Source organism: Ambystoma mexicanum, chromosome 6q (assembly GCF_040938575.1).
Source record: "Ambystoma mexicanum isolate Mex_15411 chromosome 6q, UKY_AmexF1_1, whole genome shotgun sequence".
NCBI classification, from domain to species: domain Eukaryota; kingdom Metazoa; phylum Chordata; class Amphibia; order Caudata; family Ambystomatidae; genus Ambystoma; species Ambystoma mexicanum.
The window spans coordinates 1,380,893,894-1,380,915,398 of record NC_090937.1 but is presented as its reverse complement, the minus strand read 5'-3'; the positions used below and the strand labels follow the sequence as shown (position 1 = coordinate 1,380,915,398).

Here is a 21,505-nt window from a genome sequence, read left to right as displayed (position 1 = left end):
GGCTATTCCAGTAACATATCCTAAACTGTTGCAACCACAATGTAATATAACTATTTACGGATGTCTGAAACACACCATATTTTCACAGAAGAGTAATAATGCACTCCAGTTCAATCCACAAACATCATACCAAAGCACCTCCAGTCCTTCAAATCCAAGATTTTTAGGGATTCCAGGTTGCTGTGCATATACCTTCACCCAATTAATCCACAAGTCTCCTATTCATAGCCATGCTTCCAGCACTTCACACACAAAAAGAAACACTTCCTACCCTGTCCTCCTGTACACTTCAACTCCTCCTCCACAACCAGGAAATTTGACTGGCTAATCCCCCGACATCTGCGACTGTCCACGGTCTCTGCAGTCCTCTTTCCATGCAGCACGACATTAGAGGACCCGGATACCGCCTGCAAATCCGCAGACTACCGTGGACATCATTGCACAGGGTAGCCTTGCACCCTTTTTACTTTTATCTATGTAACACCCCTGCATTGCTACTTTTGAACAGTCACACATCCACATCCACCAATCACATTCAAAAACTCTACATGCAAACCCCGTTAGTTCACTAGTTCAGATGTATCTTTGCAATCTAATTCAGAGCCTCCCCTATCCAAAAGTACTGTTTAAACTATTCCAGTTTCTATTTCCAGATTCAACAATATCTACATCCAAGAAGACATAGTACAGGTATGCTTGTATTTTTAAAACTTTTGTTAACCACCTTTATAAATATACATTCGGGGTTGCTACTGCACACCCTGTAATAAGCTTCTCTATAAGGAAATGCTCTTTTTTAACCAGGTTATCATATGCCATGTATTGGTAACATTTTCCACCTGCTCACATCAAGTGGCAGTTCATTGTACAATAAAACTGTTCACAAAGTGCATTCTTTTTAACTTTGCAGAACTAAAACAATATTAGTGCTGTTCATACAAGTGCCATTTAACAGTATTGTAGAAATCTTTTGCAAGAGCATTTTCCTTACTTGTAAAAAGAAAATTACAAATGGCGGGGGTCCTAATGCGCCTCAGCATTTTTTCACTTTCAATAAAATGCTGCTAAAAATGAATTTTTCAAAGAAAAGCATTTTTCCTTACATATAAATGTAATGTTTTCGAACCATTCCCATCAGACCCCTCATATTGCCACCATTCTCCACCTGCTCACATCAACTGGCACTTAATAGTATCATACCAGTGTTTAGCAACCGCATTTCCTTTCCAGAAATATAAACATGTTGGTGGTGCTGCTGTACCCATACACTGTATGTTTCTTACTAACATACAAGTAAAAATAGGCATTACAAAAAAACATCAGATTTCCTTACATATAAAAGGTACAGTGGTTTAAAGGCAGTATTACCACATTTCATATAGTGGCACAATATAACAACTTATTACAAGTTCCACTTGAAACAGTTGCTAGAATATTTTGCACATGCATGTTTCTTACTTTAAAAACACAGAGATGGGGGCGCTGTTGAGCAGCAACAGGAATGGCGCCTTAGCTGAGAGCTCTGGCCCCAGCAAATATCCTGAACGTAAAATAGATAGTGTCTGCTAATTGTACCCTATCCCACTGTGTAGCTGAGTGCAGGCCTGTGGCATGAACTGACCGAGTCCTGGAAACCCAGTGAGTTGCATGCACCGTTGTGGCTGACCAGCAGGGCGAACGACGCGCTTGGCTGGCAGACGCAGCAGCAGGAGTCCAGGAGGAACAAAGAAACCCCAACGTGAGCCCGTGGCAGATAGGCCTGTGCGGAGGAGGGGCAGTGGTGCCGTTGACTGCAGCCCGGGGGAAGACTACTCCAGTGAGAATCAAGGTGCGTCCCATAAGAGTGCAGAGCTGGACTGGGAAACCCACACATGAATAATTATAAATGGTTTTGAAGAACGAATGATCGGAGACAGAGAACGGCCATCTCCAACCCACACAGCCCTTAACAACGACCTTGTTAGCAACAGCTCCTACCCTTAAATCGGCGAACATCTGCAATACTGTGACAATACACTGCCCCCCCACAATAAGAAGCTGTGAGGAAACCTTAAAAGCGGACCACGCCAGAAGCAGAAACGCACCGCAGAGGAAGACGAGCTGGGAGCTCCGCCGAGCCTCGCTGGCGGAGGACCGACGTGCAGAGGAATGGCCTCGCTAGGACACAAGGTAGGCCAGGGGACCAGGGGCCAAGAAAGTGACACCAACCCCTGAGTAATAACTGTGCCAGTGGGTGCAGTGCTGGGCCCCCGGCAGAGCCATTTACGGCCGGACCCTTCAATTAAAGTGCCCCCAGCTGGCAGTGTATGAAGCTGAAGGTGGCAATGGGGAGCACTGAACAACCTCAGGGCTGCATCAGAACTCGTATACACCTGGGGACACCAGTGAGGGGTGGGGAACGATTCTTAAGGCCACTGGAACTTGACTAGGAGTGCGCAACACTGATGGCATTGACTTGGAGCTGGAGCGCCCTGCAGCTTTCCCCAGTGCACCGGCTGACAGGTGTGGGCGAATACTAATTGCTCCAGGGAGGGCCTGAAAGCTACGGCGCAGAAGTGTTGGTGACATCCCGCAGGTGGCCGTGCAACTGGTTCCCGCACCCCGACGACTCACCTAATAGCTAACCCTGGGGGGACGCTGGGCGCTCCAAGACACTGCTGTGCATACCAATCCTGTGGTTGGCATAGTTGCATGCAGAGGTTGGTGCTGACCCCACTAACTAAATAGGGTTGATTGGGAAGAGATAAGAGGAACATGACTGAAGGAGGCGGGAAGAAGTGTGGCCCAATGGACTCATTTACCAGCAATTGTGCCCCAAGCTCCAGAATGACGACGCCGGAACAGGCAGGAACCTCCAGTGCACCGAATAATGAACCCGAGATAACCAACTATTATCAGCAATTCAAAGCGGATTCATGGACTTTAACGTCAAAATAGATGACATTGTGGCAACCATTGGGTCCTATACAGTGAACCAACACGACCTTGATATTGCGCTACTAAAAGCTGAACTTAATAAGACCAGAGGGAAGTGCAACGATCTTGAATTCCGATCAAGACGGAACAACGTACGTATCATCAGGATACCGGACACGACATGCAGAGGACCTATGGAACCATTTATCGAAGATTTCTTGAAAACTCATTCAGCATAGATCAGTTCTCCACACACTTTCTGGTTGAGCACTCACACCGTGCCCTGGGCTCCAGTTCCTAGACCGGGGGCCCTTCAACGCACCATTATTACAAAAATGCTCAACTATAGGAACGCTTCCCTACGAGTCCAATAACCTTCGCATTTATCCCGACTTTACGGCAGGGGTCCAAGCCCAGAGAAGATCATATGACTCTGTGAAGAAGTTACTCAGAGCTAAACATTTCTCGTATGCCCTTATGTTCCCTGCAAAACTACACATTCAACACAGGGGAAGAGCACATTTCTTTGATAATCCTCCAGGCGCCACAGACTATATTGAGGCGTCGATCCCGGGCCCTCTACCGGAGCGTGGGAGATAACCCAATCCGGACCCAGGAAACAATGCCAGGCCAGGCAGAATGACATGTAGAGTTGATTCAGAAATTTCATTTAGATGTTGTTAATTATGACATGTGCAGGCACGCAAAGCTGTAGAAATGTTGCCGGGATGCGGTGGCTGGGCCAGCCCAGCGAGGTTGTGGCAGCTCACGTCGTACCTCTGGAAATTTCCATGGTTACCCAGGGTCATCATCATCAAGTTGGGGCAGATGGTGGGGGGAGCGATGGGGTAATTCAAGGGAAACATCGGGTTATGAGAAGGAGTGCTGGAGAAGGGTGGTGGAAGAGGGATGGCGTTAAAATATTCTTAAACGCAGACAGCAGCAGGAGGACAGCAGGATTTGGGCGGCACCATGCCCCAAGGGTAGTATTAGGAAGGGGTGGGAGTTGGGGGGGTGGAGGTGGGTTGATTTTAAGAAAAAGGTTGGCTGACAGGTTGGCAAACCGGCGCTGGGTCACACGTAGATAATCCACACTGTAGAAAGCACGCAAGCATACTTGATCAAGGGCTAAATAATAAGTGGACGAATCGATAGGATTGATTTCATGGAACGTAAGAGGTCTAAACAACCCCATTAAAGCCAGGAAGATACTAGCATATGTTGACTGCCACTTTCCAAAAGTATTGTTGCTACAGGAAACGCACGCCATGAGGCCACTGAATGAGTGTTTCGCTCCTAAATGGGGGCGGCAGAGATTCTATACCTCTTATTTGTCCCAGGGAGGTGTTGATATTGGTGTACTGGTCGCTGCCCTTTCGACCCAAAGAGGTCCAAATAGACCCAGAGGGAAGATACATGATAGTCAAGGGAGAGCTAACTGGGAAAAATGTAATATTGGTGAACTTATATGGGTCCAATATAGATGACCTATGTTTTTATAGTGGAATATCCGAGAAACTGGTTGGGGAAGCAGAGATCCCCATTATATGGGGTGGGGACTTCAATACAGTCCTCGACGTGGCCATATATAGGTCAAGGACCATGCAACATAGAGCAACTAGGGTTGATAGATGTATGGAGAAATGAACACCCGAGGATAGCCAAATATACGTACTACTCGAAGGTGCACGATGCAATGACCCGAATCCATCTCTGGCTAATTTCATTTGATGGGCATCCATACTACAGGGCAGCAAAATACTGACACGTGCCCTTTCAGATCACTCCCCAGTGGTGATGACTTTATTATTGAAAGAAACACAGAGACCCCGCCCCATGTGGAGGAGGTCACCAATGGTGCTGCAATATGGCTCATTAGTCACGTCCTTGCGTGAGAAAATAGAAAGGTTCTTTGAGTTGGATGAGGGTACAGTGCCACGATATGGGAACATTTGTAAGTATGGATATGTGGCACGTTGATTGCAACCACCACAGGGGTATTGAAAAACACGGGACATGTGGGAAGTCGAAAAGGAACTACGAGAGCTAGAGAACCAATATGGCTCGACTAAGGACAAGGCTCTGTTGGGACTCGTTAATTTAAAGGGAACCTGATGAAGTTTCACAAACTGGCAGACCGGGAAGTGCTATACATGGCTAAACCGGGCCAAGCTCACAGATACTGGGGGATAGGAAATTATCACCGAAATTGAAGGGACCTCAGGTCAGTTCCTAGTGCAGGAAATATTACATGGCACTATATGCCAATGCTGATGCCAGTACAAATGAAGAGATAGAACAATATTTAACTGGAGGCTACTCCACAAGCCTCATGACAGAGGCAAAGGAGGAACTCAATAGGCTTGAGGAGTTAGAGGAATTAGAAGAGGAATTAGAGATCATCGACCCCATGGGTCTCCTTCATAATAGTGGCACAGAAGCCAAAGCAACCAGGAATCAGTTCGAATATGTGTGGATATGAGGCTTCCCAACCTCGCCATCAAGAGAGAGAGAGAGAAAGAGAGATTTAACCCCTGATGCTGGACGACGTGGTGGGGGAGCTGCAAGGAGCCTGTGTATTCTCAAAATTAGATCTGAGCTCCGGCTACCACCATCTCAATCTCCACCCGGACTCCTGCTACATCACAACATTTACGACCCACCAAGGCTTATACCAGTAGAAACGCTTTCGCTCCGGGGTGTCCTTGCCGGGTGAGGTGTTTCAAAACATGATCCGAGGAGCTTTGGCAGGGCTAGAGGGCGTCATCAATTTGAGTAACGATATACTCGTGCTTGCGACCTCTAAGGCAGAACACATGAACAGACTAGAAAAAAACATGGAAAGGATTAAACAACTGAGCCTTACCGTACTCATGGAGAAAAGTGAGTTGTTGCGACGGCGCATGGAATTTTTTGGCTTCATCTTGCATGAAGGAGGCATATCACCCAACCCACGTAAGGTTCAGGTTCTTCAGAAGGCAAGTCCACCAGAAAGTCTGTCAGAAATCAGAAGCTTTCTGGGTATGGTCACTTATTGTGGGCGTTTTATCCCGAAACTCGTACCATTTCTGAACCCCTCGACTACTCACCAGGAAGGGCAAGGCGTGGAACCGGAACCAGAATCAGCAAGAGGCTTGAGACCATCAAAGAAGCACTTACAGGTAATGAAACCATGGCTTTTTTTGACCACGCAAAGGAGTCGGAAATTGTGCTGGACGCAAGTCTGGTGGAATTGGAAGCAGTACTGTCGCAAATGGACTCACGGGAAACGTGATACCGGTGGCATATGCAAGCAAGGCCCTGTCCAACATGGAGCAACAGTACTCCATGTGGGAAGGGCTGGCGGGCCTATGGGGGTGCCGTCACTTTCTCATATACATACTGGGCAAACCCATGACAGTGGTCACGGACCACAATCCGCTACTTCCTATCATGGCAGGGTCATCTTCGAAGTCAACCCCGAGAATTGAGTGGTGGATGCTTGCACTGTTGGAATGTGGGGTGCAGTTAGTGTACAGGCCTGAATCTAAACACCACACTGACTACCTCTCGTGACACTCCAGGGAAGAAGAAAATGTAAGGGACACTGAACAATGTGAGGCAGAAGACCACATCCAGGTAGTGGCTGCAGCAGCCAAACCAGTGGCACCGTCGATCCGAGAGGTGGCGAAAGCGTCAAACAGTGTTGAGTGCTTTGACTTAAAGGCATTCATTGGAGAGGACAGTCGGAAAATAAACATCCGCAGCTTCTTACCAGTTCTGAAAAATCGTCCGGAACTGAATACATCTATACGTGACTACGCCAAGTCTGTTTAGGTCCATATAAATGGACTCGCCTATTGGGGCGCTAAAGTTTTCATCTGTCGGAATGGGGTTCAATAGAAGCCTTGTTCTCTGAACGTGCAAGAGATGATACATGTGGTCGACACCTATGAATTCTTTTCTGTGCCTCCATTAGCTTCATCTTCCATTGGGGTTCTGATGAAGGCAGTGTTATTCATCTCCTGCTGAAACTTCCTGTTTACAATACTGTGACATCAAGTACATCAGCACGGTTCGATATCCATACTGGGGACGTAGACCTGGGATGTGTATTTGGTCTATAATAATGGTTTTTATATTCTTGTTACGCAGCACTGGCATATAAAGAATTTTTGATCTATTAGATAGATGGGTCAGAAGTACAGGATTTTAGTGTGTTTTTTTCAAATTGTATTGACCCAACTTTGCCAGCAGTCTGTGTGCTTGCTCACTCTCATTGTCACCTTTCTACCAGATTTGGGATTTGTTCTCTCATGTTCTGACATTCCGTTTACAAATATGTACAAATGTTATGATTGAAAATAACTTTTTGACAAATGTGTAATGTTAGATTTGTGGTATAGATCACAAGAGCGAATCTATGGATTTTTGATTAATTTTATCCTTTTATAAATGTTTGCATCATCTGTAAACTTATAAACAGGTTTAATAAGTCTTTTAGGATCAATGTTGTAGGAACCATGTGCCTACTTAATAAACTATGTATAATTGTTTAAATACATTTGTGAGCTGTTGTTGAGGCTAATCAGAATCCCAGCAAGTGTGGCCAGGTTTAGGTAAAAAAACAGGTTATTGAATCATCCATCTAAGTGGTTCATTTGGGGGACTCCCCTTTGTGTGTGTCAAGTTTGCTACTCATGTGTCCCCTGGATGCCTTTTGAGTTTTTCCCTTTTGTGTAAAATATTGTCTTGAAGGCGGCCATGGCGAGTGGCGACCGGAAAACTGTACTAACAAACCAACACCGGAGGGTCTAGGGTCCCCAGCTAGAACTGGAACAGCTGTGGAAGGTGCAACATAACTCTTGTCGATGGAGGAAGGACTCCTACTACAAGGAAGCAAGCTGGTGGTTCCGTTGGCACTGGTATCAAGGGGGATCGGTAGCAAGGGGGATCGAACTGGCACATAACGGACATCAGGGTGCGGCAAAAACAAAGTCAAGGCTACGCATGAAGGTGTGGTTTCCCAAACTGGAGGGGAAGGTCGATGAATTAATCAGCAAGTGCGTGTGGTGTCAGGCAGGTGCTGGGCGGCAGCACCCGCCAATAGACAACCAAGAAGTGAATCCCGGCCCTGCAGTGCACAGCCGTGGGACGTAGGTCACATGAACATTGGCACTACAGGCCACAGCACACACTTTCTTGTAATGATTGACCAGTGGTCCAGGTATTCAGAAGTGGAACTGGTGGAGTCCACAGTGTTTGAACAGGTGGCACAGGTGATGGAAAAGGTTTTTGCAACACATTGCTTTCCGAGGATCATCTACTGAGACAACGGTCCCCCATTGCAAGGGGAGAGCTTTGCCGATTTCTTGGATGAGTGTGGGATCACACATTGCAAAATAACACTGGTCTGGCCGCGTGCTAACGGGGAGGCTGAAAGCTTCATGCACACCCTATATAAAGTGTTCCTGCATTGCGCAAGGTCAAGGCACTTCCCTCAAGAGGACATTGTACCAGTTCCTGCAGGAGTACCGATCCACAACGCACAGTACCACGGGAGTAGCAACAGCGGAAGCTCTAGTCCAAAGATGCCATAAAGGTCTCATACTGGAGGTGAAGGGAGGGGCCCCTGGGACCACTGACGACAAAAGAGTAGTCGAAGACAGAAGACTACATAACGAAAAAGAGAACCTGCAGACACAATTGAAACCACCCGCCCTAGCAGTTGGGGACACAGTGCTGGTCATAAACAGAAAGCCAAAGGACAACTTTCCCTCGCCTATGAACCCAGTCCCATGGACGTCATCCAGGTAAAAGGATCCATGGTCACTGCAGAGGATGGCAGAGGGACAGTAACACGTAACTCCAGTTTCTTTAGGAGGCTGTGGGAGAATGATTAAATGCCGGAAGGGGTAAATGAGAGACCACCGAGCCTGAACCCGAAAGAAATAAGGAACCTGACGTCGCCTGGAAGCAGCAGGCACCAACCCTGGTAAGTGACCGGGCAGTGGGAGAGGGCGGAGGAGGCAGATACTCCAGCCCGGAAAACCAGAGGCACCCACCACCTTTTGAGGATTATGTAATGTCTGAACAGTGAACTCAGATCATCCGGGCATCCAGCCGGACATTCAGGGGAATGCACTGTTGGAAGTCACTGTAAACCATCACATTAAAGACTAGGTCATGTTCTTTGTTGCCCACGTTGGGCCGCTAGCAGAGTTTATGTTTACAATCACTATGTAATATGTTTTGAATTGTTTCATAAAAAAATGTATCTAGGCATGCGACAGTGCGGTGGCAGCATTAAGCAGTCACACGTTAATGAATAAAAGGGGCGTTCCCGTGCACATAGGCAGTGCGCGCCGGGAATCCGATGGCAGTAGACCTGTAAGGCCTATGCCCCGGGGCTCCACATGCCGGTGCAATACCCTTAACTGTGTGCACGCGTGCTAATGGGCTAGAGTGCAGGAATCTGGAAACTCATGTCTGTCCCGTTGCGCTCCACTGACCTCACTTCCCCTTGCGCAGGTTTGCCACTACAGCCTACTTCCAGAAAGTAGCAGCCCGACCTTCGTTCTTCCACTCCCAACAGAGTTTTCCACTGGTGTGCTAAATAGAATTTTGATTTATAACGCGCACAGCTACCACCCAGAGGTGGTCACCCGATGCAGACTTAAGGGCTCTTCCCTGCTTTTGGGGACTATGTAGACAGCGATGGGTTGCTGCGAGTGATGGGGGTGGTGCCCTGCGCTTCATTCTCCAAGATCCCCTGCAGTGATTTCTGCCTTAAAATGCTTGGTGTGTGTTATGTAGTCATGTGACAGTGCTGCAGCAGCATCAAGCAGTTGCATGTTAATGAATAAAAGGGGCAGTTCTTCAACAGGGGGCTCCATATGCCGGTGTAACGTCACTTTTTCCTATCTGTCGGAAAATCCTATCTTGCCGACTGAGCATGCGTGCGCATGCTCAGTCAGTACTTAAAGGATAGGATTTTTTGACAGCAGGAATGTGGTGTGCCTGTGTTTATGGGGTCACAGGGGTGCCGTTTCTGTAACTTGATGTGAGCCAGGCTCACTGAAATAACAGAACACGGCGAAGCCCTGTTAAGAGCTACTCGTAAATGTACGCAAACCTCACGAATCCACCGGACTCCAGAAGATAAACACAGCGTACACTGTGTTTCATAAAATCCCAGGATTTTAATAAGCACTAAATGTGCAAAACATATGAAAGTATACATAACAAATATATATGTACCTGTATGTGAAGTAAGTGGATCATTATCACGTTAATAATGCACTTATTTCACATACACGTACATATTAATGATAAATCCGGCTGACTGCGCATGCTCAGTCATGATGCATAGTTAAGCACTGGGGGCAGGGCCGTAGAAGAGGCATCTTTCTACAGATGAAAGCAGTAGGGACAGGGGAAGTCGTGCTCAGCCATCTGTTCACATTGCCCCCCCACCCCTCTTAATGAAGCCTCATTACAGTGAGAAGTGTTGACACTGCATGGCTCAGTGAGTTCAGTGCTGTTGTTCCACTTGTTTTCCAGTCCCTGCTCGACTTGGCCACATTTACAAAAAAGAAAAACAAATGCATATGAAACAACGCGAACATCCCGTCCTCCCATAAGCAGTAAAGCACACAATGTGAAGCTCAGGCTGATTGCCACACGCAGGGTCCTGGACGGGCTGTCTGCAGCCCCTTAATGACCTGCAAGGACTCCCAGCGCTCCCATTGTAGGTTGTGTGGAGGCATTTTGCATTGATGGGCTCTTTCAATATTAGAGACCCTTTGAAGACGCATTACCTAGCAAAGAGGTAAACAATTACAGGGTATTTACGGTAACACTTAGTTAAATCAAGATGGAAACAAGCAATGGCAATGCCAATAGTTTGGGTTTTTGTGTAGGCATGGGAAAGGCCCTTGGTAGGCCCTGCTGTCTTTAATGGTATGAACGGTAGCAGGTGCAAGAACCTGGGCATCTAATGGCAGTGCCTGGCAAATGCCTGATGTGGTTTTAAAAGCCAAAAACTGTTAACAGGACTTCACTGAAGGGCACACACAGTGCTTATAAATTGATTGGCTTATAAACAGACCAGGTTAAGACATTTTTATTACACCAGTAGCATTTACAGCTTAAATTAAGTCATTGTCGAGTGCAAAGTTTGATGTTAAGGCTTGATTAAAGAGAGCTCAAAGAGTTCCCATGAGAAGGTGTTTTGGGCGCTACTGGTCGGGTATGATTCGTATCTTCCCGCTTGTGCTTTTGTTCATATATTATTTTTCCTGTAGGTTTAAATTTTCCTTCTTGCCCAGTACATTGACAGGCCAACTCTAGCGTGAACCGGAAGACTGAGTCCGTTCACCAGTACTGCCGCAGCACCTGGCTAGTTCACTTTGGGAGTACGAGTCAACACTTTGTAAATGGCTATTCTTTTTCTTATTACGCCAAATACCAGAAGGAAAAGAAGGAAGATGGCAAGGGGGTGGGGGCTATGTCATGCGTGTTGCCATATGCCAGTCCTGGATTTTCCCTTTGCATACTGATCCTTGTAGGCCTATACTTATAATGGGAAGAAGTAAAATACCAGTCCTAGCATTTAACAGGAAATAACTGGACTCAGTGTCATGAAGGACATGGGGCTACTTGCCAGGTACCATCAATGGAGCCAAGGACCAGAGGTGAGCGACGAATCAAGGACCAGAGCAGCCAAGGATCCAAAAAGCCAATGATGCACTTATAAGTCGCACACATACAAGAAATTAAAATAGACACCAAGTGTTAGAAAATAACAATTTTAATAAATGCTTTTTGTTAACATATTATGTTTGTGTTCGCTGTATGTATTATTTGCGTTATAGTTATTTTTCAACTTCTAAGACCTATCCACATTGTTTTAGAGGTGTGCTTGTTTTTTCAGCTTATTTGGTTGGGAGTCCGCTTGTTTAAGGCTTGTTTTGAAGGGGCATTCAGCTTATTTTTTCCTTCTGACCTGACAACACTGGGCTTGAGGGCCCTGGAAAAGACACAGTGGATTTTACAACCCCACCATGCATGGGCGCCGAGTACGGGGGGACTGCGGGGCACGTTTCCCCCCCACCCCCCTGGCAGAATGAAGTCGGGGGCTGAGCCTTCCCACCGCCCCTGGGCCGGAGAGAAGAGACGCAGTATGGATGGCCCTTTGTTCCATCCATACTGTGTCTCTCTCTGGCGGCCCGGGTAAAAGTTGAGGAAAAACGATGGTTAGAAATTGTGAGACAGATGCAAAGCAAGAGGCTCTTGCTTTGCATCTGTCCCTCAATTTCTAAAAATCGTTTTGGGTTGGGTATACTTCTACAATTGTGCACCAGTGTGCACAGATGTAGAGGTACACCCAACCAAGAAGGATTTTTAGAAATGGAGGCACAGATGCAAAACAAGTCTGTCCCTCAATTTCTAAAAATCGTTTTGGGTTTGGTGTATTTGTACATCTGTGCACCCCTCTTGGAAAGAGGGGTGAACAGATGTAGAGGAACACCCAACCCAGAAGGCTTTTTAGAAATGGAGGTACAGATGCAAAGCGAGGGAGGGGGCAGGGGGCAGGGGCAGGGAGAGGGAAAATGAGACTGTTTGCATGTCTCTGAGTGTGCACGTGGTGAGGGTGAATGCTATGGGTGGGGAGCGGAGGCGTATGAGCCAGCACTTTCTAGTAGAGCTGCCATATTTGAAATGGGGCAATGCTGGTGCTCCTTGGTTAGCTGGCTATACTCTTGATGGTATAGTACCGCTGTAACAGGGCTTCTATAATTGTTGAATCTTCTCAGCGTTAATACTATGCTTTTGTTGAGGCAATGCTAGTTCATCTTAGTGGGGCTGCTATACTTTTGATGGGACAACATCAGCACCTCTCAGTTGAGCTGCTACACTCTTATTGACAAGGCCCCAGCACTTTTCAACAGATGTATTTATTTTTATTTTTATTGGTTATTTATAATGCGTGTACTACCCAGAGGTTTCTAAGCGCCGACTGTGGGAGCGAACCTGTGTTGCGCGGACCGAGAGAGCGAACCTGTGTTGCGCGGACCGAGGGAGCGAACCTGTGTTGTGCGGACCGAGGGAGCGAACCTGTGTTGCGCGGAGCGAGGGATCGAACCAGTGTTGCTCTGTGTCGTCTTGCTTCCAAGGCGAGCACGTTGCCCCTGAGCTATCCTTCCGATACTCAAGATCTGAAGTACATTTAATGATACAGAACCAGAACTATTGAGCAAGTCCGTCATCATCAGAATATCTCAACACTGTCATGGTTATACAAGAGTTCATATATTTAAAGGGATGGAATTACTCAGAATGTAGCAGCACTATTCAATAACCCAAAGTTCTTAAGCATAGTTAATGTGAAAATACTACACTTCTCACCGTTGGGCCAGTACTACCACTTCTCACAGAGGCTACTACACCTTTTATGGGGCAGCACTGATCCAGCCTACTGCTCACATGTTCAGAATTGTCATTTCTCAGCAACACTATTCCATTGTGTTCTGTATGTTGAGTGCTTCTTCACCACCAATGTGGATTCATGGCTCTCTCCCAATGTCTAAATAGTAGATCTGTCTACATTCAATTGGCAACAGGTATGTCCAGAGCTGCCCGCTGTCCTTAAGCTGCCGCTCAGGATTTGGGAGCCGTGATGGGGCAACGGATAGAAGGCACGAGCCTCTCGGATAGCAGAATCAGCAGGGTCTTAAAACCTGCTCACTCCTTCTGGAGGGGCCATGGGGCAAAATGAGCCTGATCCCACATACAGGGGGTTGTTACCCCTTTATCTCTCCTGAATGAAAGAATTAGCTCTCTCAGACACAAGTTATCACCCCTGCACACACTGAATGAATATGGTATGGATCTATAGATTGAGAAAACTGGAGTGACAATTCAGAGTGTTTTAGCAGAAATATAATTGTCTTCCCAGATGGGAGACTGACTCCATTAATATACATGGGGTCACTGAGATGACCAAGAGTGAAACTGTACATTCAGTTGTGAGATTACCAGCAACGGTTGATACTATGCTCCAAGGAGTGAGGTGCCCACTCAATATATCACATTGTTTATAGGTGTGAGACCCATCCTGAATGCTTGCCCAAAGAGCCTTGGCCAGAGTTTCACACTGAAGAAGTGAGCATGTGATCCGGGGTCTGCAGCCACACACACGCAGGGGATTCCCATGCTCCCACTTGCGAGATTTGCACCAAATTAATGAGATTGTGCTCCAAGATAGGAGGCACCCGCACAGTCTTTGCTCTGACGTTTGACACACTCGCAGGATGGGACGGCATTTCATTCTCCCATCCTAGTTGTGTTGCTCTGCCTTTTGAGGGCTACTACAACCTGGATGATTATAGATGGGTGGAGTAGGGGCACTGATGACTTACTGGAATGCAACTCGAAGGCTTAAATCTCCTTCTTACTTGACTTTAGTATATGCAGCACATGCTAGCCAATGTTTCCACTGTCCTGCGCTGCGCGCGACTCCACCGCCCCCCCCCCCCGCGCGACTACATGCAAATTTGTGGTCCTTTAACTGCCAGTGATGTCACTTCCTGTATTGAAGCAATCCCCCCCCACCCCACCCCCAGGAAATTCATAAGTCGGCTCCCCTGCCACCATGTACACGGGGCATGGGTTTTGGAATGGCACAGAAGTGTGTTGGCAGTTCAACTGTGCCATGCCACGTCCAGGTATATTGCGAGGTAGGATGATTTTGGACAAATGTTATCATTTTAGTAAAATAAATGAAAATAACTATGTGGGAGACTACAGAAAAAAATTGAGGGACTGGCAGTGTCCAGAATTGGACTGTATATGAACGGGTAAGACTCAGGTCCACAGGATGAAACTTGAGTTGCTTGAAGCTGTTTGCATCTCTGTCATTCTGCCAACACCCCAAAAATATGCACCCATCACTGCGTGGTGCAGTGCAAAGATAAAGGTAGGCCAGCATTCTAAGGAGCCTCAAAGTACAATTGTAAGGTGATTGCTGTGCATGTTTACACTTCACTGCAGACTCTTAAGAGCACTGCGCAGACAGAGAACCTCCCCAAATGCCAAATCACAGAGCATGTTAGGGAGAAGTATGGAGATGAAAATCCCACCTTTTACAGCCAAGATGATTTGTAGATGTTGTAAACACGACTTTATCCTGGTACTTCAGTGAGATGGAAGGCATTTCACTGGGAAGATTTATAGATAAGAATAGCCTCTACCTATCATTGAGGATGGGTTTACCCCTCCACCTCTGTGGACCTCTTCATTATCCAGGCATCTGACAGTCCAAATAACAGATACAAAGTTCATTATTGTGGGGTACTAATCCGTGAGGACAATTCTGAGACTAACTTCAGTGAAATGTGAAGAAATTGGATAGATGCATTGGATGCTGTAATGCCTCGCACAATAAATGAGACTTCACTATTAACTAGAAACTGTTGAATGTTCTGGTTCGCCGTGGACATGCTCACGCCTGCCTTATCAGAAGTGAATGTGGGTTTGTTCAGTCCTGGACCACAGGCACCTGGATTCCGTAGACAGGGATAGTCTTCTGCTTATGGTCATCTTTCCCGGAGAAGGCTCTCTTGCTGTCCCCTTTCTAGAGTATGCACTAGTGCCTCCTATTGAAGAATGCCACTTTGCCTAAAGACTCTGCCTAGCACCTGAGCTGTCTTCCTAAAAAGGGCTGCCCTGTGCCACCTCTTGAGGTGCCACCCAGTGGAGACACATTGCAAGCCCACATTTCTAAGAATGGCACATGCAAGGCTGACTATTGCCCATCTACTGGCTGACTCTAAGTGGACAGGGGTTTTTGCATCATCTTAATTGATATCGGGTGGGTAAGCTGTAAAGAGGTTCTGGTGCTAATGGAGTAATAGAATGCAGAGCATTTGATTGATTTGATAAGCAGCCCCCTTCCCCCTGTGGCCCCAAAGTATGGGGCCACAGTGCTGGAGACCCCTGGGGGCAGATGATCACTGCCCCCAGGGGTGAAAAAGGAAAAAAAAAGGCGAGGGAAGGGGTGTTTGGGGCCCTGGGGCCCACTAGGCCACCAGGGATATAGGAAAAAGTGGTGTCCTTGGAAAGGGGAGGATCTCCCCTTTCCAAGGACACCACGTATATGATGCATTGCTGGTCACGGATCATCGCAAAGCGCTCGATCCGTGACCAGCAACCCACTGGACAACCATGAAAACGTTTGTGACGTGGGGGGGAGGGGGGCTGCCCTCTTCCCCGTCTCCCCGCCGGCCCCCAAAGCATGGGGGCACATATGTGCCCAACCCTGGGGGGTTTTTGGGCCTAGGGTGTCGAAGCCAGCAAGGAAAACAGGGAACCCCATGCATTTCCCAAAAGAGGACACCCTTGGGAATGCACAGAGGTCTGACTTGCGCGAAGCAGCCCAGAATGTATTACCCAGAACCCCAGACAAAGTGAACATTGTGTTTTTTCCCCACCAAATATCACACTTTGTGGCTAATAAAAGCTGGGGCAATTTGCGCAAGGCAGACCTCTGTGGATTCCCCGCAACCCCCCAGAGCTCACCCCAGGAGTCCACCCAACCAAGCATCTCAATAGCTCACCCACACTTGCTACCCCAGGATCACACCTAACCCTCTACCCACTCTTCCTCACCTAGAATCCCCCCTGCTCTTTGCAGCATCACACCAACACACACACCCTAAGAACCCACCCAATCTCACTTCCATACCCTAGCACACCCCATACCCTATGACACCGTGATCACTCCCAGCCTGGCTACATCACTGCAACACATGCGGCTCACCCCAGCACCCCAACCACCCTTGCGCACCTTAACAAACCCTAGCTCACCCCAGCAAACCTACCACACCCAGGAACCCTAGCCCAGCCAAGCATTCACCCCCAATGCAAATGCAATAAAAACAAGCACAACTCATTCAACATAGCTCATCCCAGCGCCCCATTCTCCCCAGTCACACAACCGCCCTTACACCTCACCCGACCTCACACACCCCACCAAACTTCAACAAACCACTTTGCCGCATCCTACACAAGCTTACCCAACAACGTCACCACGCCCTAGCTCCCCAGCATAACATCGAACCCACCGTAGCTCTCCGCAGCACGCCACCCATCTACCCTAACTAATCCCCGCACAATACATATCCACCCTAGCTCCCTCCAGTACATAAACCTCCCGGCCTAGCTTGCCCTGGCACAATACTTATTGTAGCTCACCCAGGGCACCATAAGATGCCCCAGCAAACCAATCCACACACCAATCCCAGCTTGCATCAGTACACTCCCGACCTTTCCTCTCTCCAGCTCACCACCCATCCACCCTAGCTCACAACATAGCTCACCCAGGGCACCATAAACTGCCTCAGCAAACCAGTCCACACACCAATCCCAGCTTGCATCAGTACACTCCCGATCTTTCCTCTCTCCACCTCACCACCAACCGACCACTCACCCCAACTCTTACTAGCATACAATCTAACCGCCCTAGCTCACCTGTGCAGTACAACCACCCTCCTCTACCTCTTAGCAACACCCCCTGCACCCTAGATCACTCCAGCACAAGATCACTATAGCACCCTATATGTCAACTCAAGCTCACCAAAGCATCCCATCATTTAAGCATCCTATCCACCATAGGCTCCCCCAACACTGCGCACATTTTAAATCATCTCAGCCCCTAGCCACTCACTCTAGCTCACCACAACACAGCACCCACCCACCTAGCTTATCAGGTACAACATCCACCGACCGTAGCTCACACCAGCAAAACGCCCCAGCCTAGCATGACACAGACTAGCACGCCGATCCTAATTCACCCCAGCAAACCATCCGTCCTAGTTCACCCTAGCCCCACACCCACCAGAGCTATTCTCACCAACCACACCCGCCTACCCTAATTCACCTCATTATCCCACTGGACTTAAGCTCATACCAGCACCCAGCCCACTTAACCTAGCCACCCAGCATCTGAACAAGCTTACATAGCTTATCACAGCACATCACCCACCCACCCTAGGACACTAGAGCAAATAACAACGTCACTGTGGCTCATCCAAGCACGCCACTGTAACTCACCCCAGCACAGCACCCACCCAGCCTAGCTCACCCCAGCAGCCCACCCACCCACATAAGCTCCCCCGAGCTGTATAGCCAAGCACCCAATTACATCCCAGTACAAGCTCCTCTCAAGACTTCACACACCACCCTAGATTGCATCTTCTTGATGCCCACCCACTGCATCAACCGAGCAAACCTTAGCTCACACAAGCATCCCCTAGCTCACACAAGCATCTCATAGCTCACACAAGCATCCCATAGCTTACAGAAGCAACCCATAGCTCACAGAAGCATCCCATAGCTCAACCGAGCACAACACACACCCAACTGAGCTAAAAGCAGCACACTTTAAGGGCCTCATTACATGTTCAGTGGCACGGCAAAATTCCATTACTGCCACCTTTTTGGGCGGTAGCAGAATTACCGCCATTTTTCACAAACCACTAAACACAAACACAAAAGTATGCCAGTCAGGTAACACAATGGTGTCCCCTCCAAAAACATCTTTTTTTTGGCAGATACCCTGATTACTGGACAATTATCAACACACTTGTTCTGTGACCAAATCGTACAGTTTCCCCTCATGGTGTAGGAAATGGTAGGATGATCCTATAATTTTAGCCAACCGCGCGTTGCACCCTGGAACTTGGAGTTCCATATTAAATTTGACATAAAATAAATACTACAAGCACCAAAATGCAGAAGCCTGTAGCGCTATGTAAAGTGTGCAGTGGACCTCTGCTACACCAGTCTGTATGCAGACGTGTCCACATTGGCCTCTTGGTGGCCCTGGGTGGGTTGCCCAATGCCTGCTCTTGGTAGGATTTTCTGACGGGTAGGAAAAAATGACAGGTTAGGCTGTCAGATTTTCCTACCCCGTCACTTTTTCCTACCCCTGGCTGGGTTGCCCAATGCTGGCTGTCGGTAGGATTTTCTGACGGCTAGGAAAAAATGACAGGCCAGGCTGTCAGATTTTCCTACCCCGTCACTTTTTCCTACCTCTGGGTGGGTCGCCCAATGCTAGCTGTCGGTAGGATTTTCTGACGGGTAGGAAAAAATGACAGGTCAGGCTGTCAGATTCTCCTACCCTGTCACTTTTTCCTACGCCTGGGTGGGTTGCCCAATGCCTGCTCTTGGTAGGATTTTCTGATGGGTAGGAAAAAATGACAGGTCAGGCTGTCAGATTTTCCTACCCCGTCACTTTTTCCTACCCCTGGGTGAGTTGCCCAATGCTAGCAGTCGGTAGGATTTTCTGACGGGTAGGAAAAAATGACAGGTCAGGCTGTCAGATTGTCCTACCCCGTCACTTTTTCCTACCCCTGGGTGAGTTGCCCAATGCTAGCTGTCGGTAGGATTTTCTGACGGGTAGGAAATAATGACAGGCTAGGCTGTCAGATTTTCCTACCCCGTCACTTTTTCCTATCGGTAGGATTTTCTGACAAGTAGCAAAAAATGACATTACAATTCCTGTCAGATTTTCCTACCGATAGGATTTTCTGACAGATAGCAAAAAGTGACGTTACACCGGCACATTACCCTTAACACTGGTAACGAGAACGGCGCCTGGGCAGGTGGAGGGAATTTCAGTCTGCCGTGTCAGCGGGCGACGACAGTTATTCCTCTCAACGCCTGTCAGTCGCAACTTGCAGTAAGAAGTTAACCGCCATTTTCACTAGGGGGGCTGCGTACCCCGATCACACCCTGCCGGCGCATTAACCTTAACATTGGTAACAAGGACAGCGCCTGGGCATAGGGTACGGAATTTCAGTCTGTGCTCCATCAGTGGGCGACGCCAGTTATTCCTCTCAACGCCTGTCAGTTGCGACTTGCAGTAAGACGTTAACCGCCATTTTCACTAGGGTGTAGGGGGGGTGCGTACCCTGGTCACACTCATCTACCACTGAAGTGCAAGCTCGATATCAATAGAGAAAAAACATATGAAGTATGTACTTATCGACTGCCTGAGCAGCCAAACAAAAAAAAGGAAGAGAGGGACGGAAAAACAGTTATGTCGAGACAGAGATCGTGATTGGTGAAAAGCAGCTTGTGATCCAGCACCTTGGTTGTTCTAGAATTTAGGCGAAGAGCGGATGATCCTCCGGTCTTCACATATAATGCTAAGCACAAGGGTTAACATATGCATATATAACTTAAGGACATGTAAATGCTTGCTTCATTAAACAAAAAAAAAGGATACCTTTAACCACTAGCTCACTGCCCGACTCAGAAGAATAGTGAGAATTGGTCTTGGGGATAAGGGTCCTCAGTAGCACTTTCAGGTCCCCTGTATTTGCAATGCTCCGAAGGAGCTCCTCGTCCTCTCCAGTCTGAGCCTGGCAGAGCTCTCTTCTGAGCAGAGGCAACCAATGCCCGCTTCCCGCACCCTGCTCGATCTGGGAGCCGCATAGCCGCCTGTTCACCACTTGCGGTTTCTGCACCCATACGCCCACCGCATCCCAGAAACCAGCGGGTAGTGTCAAGGGCCCTCCTATTAATGAACACTGCCCCAACACCACCATCTTCTTGTTAAGCGATACACTTAGCCGCCTACCAGTCCACTTTGAAACTAGTACACACTAATTCACAAAATGCCAGGAAGTACTGGAATGAGACTGTCACAGATGAGCACGGGTGGCAAAGTGTCACAAAAGCAGCCACTTTACAGTCAAGCAAAACGTAAAGGGTTTAAATACTGTGTAAACACAAGAAAGCTGCATCACGACCAGTGCCATTGTTCATAACGTCTAAAATAGCGAGCAAAGCTTTTTGGTTCTAACCACAGAGTCAGTCTAACCAAACGTAGAGTGTCTTGTAGTGAGTCAGTGGTAAAGAAATTGAAACAAAAGAAAGACAAACGATAAACATACCGGCGTGATCTTGTCACTAATATAGCGGCCATCTTCGACTAAAGGATCGTTGCAGGGAAAGGCGCTTACGACTCAGGAACAGTGTTTAGCTCTGATGTTTTAGAATTGTTTCGCTCAAGAAACTGTTCAGGATATAAATATACCTAATGCTAATTCATCGATTTCTTGTTTGTACGTGATAATAAAAAATTACTTTCGCCAATTTAAATCTATTTTGATATTGTTACTATATTTTACAATAAGTTGTCCTATTGTTGTAGTTTACTTTGTTTTATTATCATTTAATAAATGAAGCTACAACAGCCAATCAGTACCTTTCCATTTAGTCCGACGCGATAACCTGCATTCCATCTTTTATGACAAGCTTGCAAGTTATTAAACGTTCTAGTGTTTTATTAGAACTCTTTGCTACTGCCTGAATACCACACATGTATACACCACGTCTATGTTCATCAGCTGTCACTGGCCAATGAACATTCAAGAGTTGCCGTTCCTTCTCCGTGGAGTTGTCGGGTGAGTTCAATGATCAGCAGGGTCGGATTGGGGCATACAATTGTCTCGGGCACCAATGAAAGAGTGGGCCACAGTTGCAAATGTCAATCCGTTCCTTTTGTGAACAACCATTTGAATAGTACCCAAGGGGGATT

The 21,505-nt window shown here is 47.5% G+C and overlaps 2 protein-coding genes across 2 annotated transcripts in view; one reads left to right on the top strand and one right to left on the bottom strand.

Moving 5' to 3' along the window:
- The window catches only part of TRMT44 (tRNA methyltransferase 44 homolog), a 317,825-nt gene extending 297,000 nt beyond the window's left edge, over positions 1-20,825 (bottom strand). The window contains exon 1 of the mRNA XM_069632028.1: positions 20,189-20,825. Within this exon, the coding sequence (XP_069488129.1) occupies positions 20,189-20,510 (322 nt within the window). The 5' untranslated portion in view covers positions 20,511-20,825. The remainder of the gene's footprint in view (positions 1-20,188) is intronic.
- A 416-nt stretch (positions 20,826-21,241) lies between these two features.
- Positions 21,242-21,505, top strand: part of ACOX3 (acyl-CoA oxidase 3, pristanoyl) — a 1,085,216-nt gene continuing 1,084,952 nt past the window's right edge. The window contains exon 1 of the mRNA XM_069632027.1: positions 21,242-21,371. Coding sequence (XP_069488128.1) covers positions 21,304-21,371 — 68 coding nt within the window. The 5' untranslated portion in view covers positions 21,242-21,303. The remainder of the gene's footprint in view (positions 21,372-21,505) is intronic.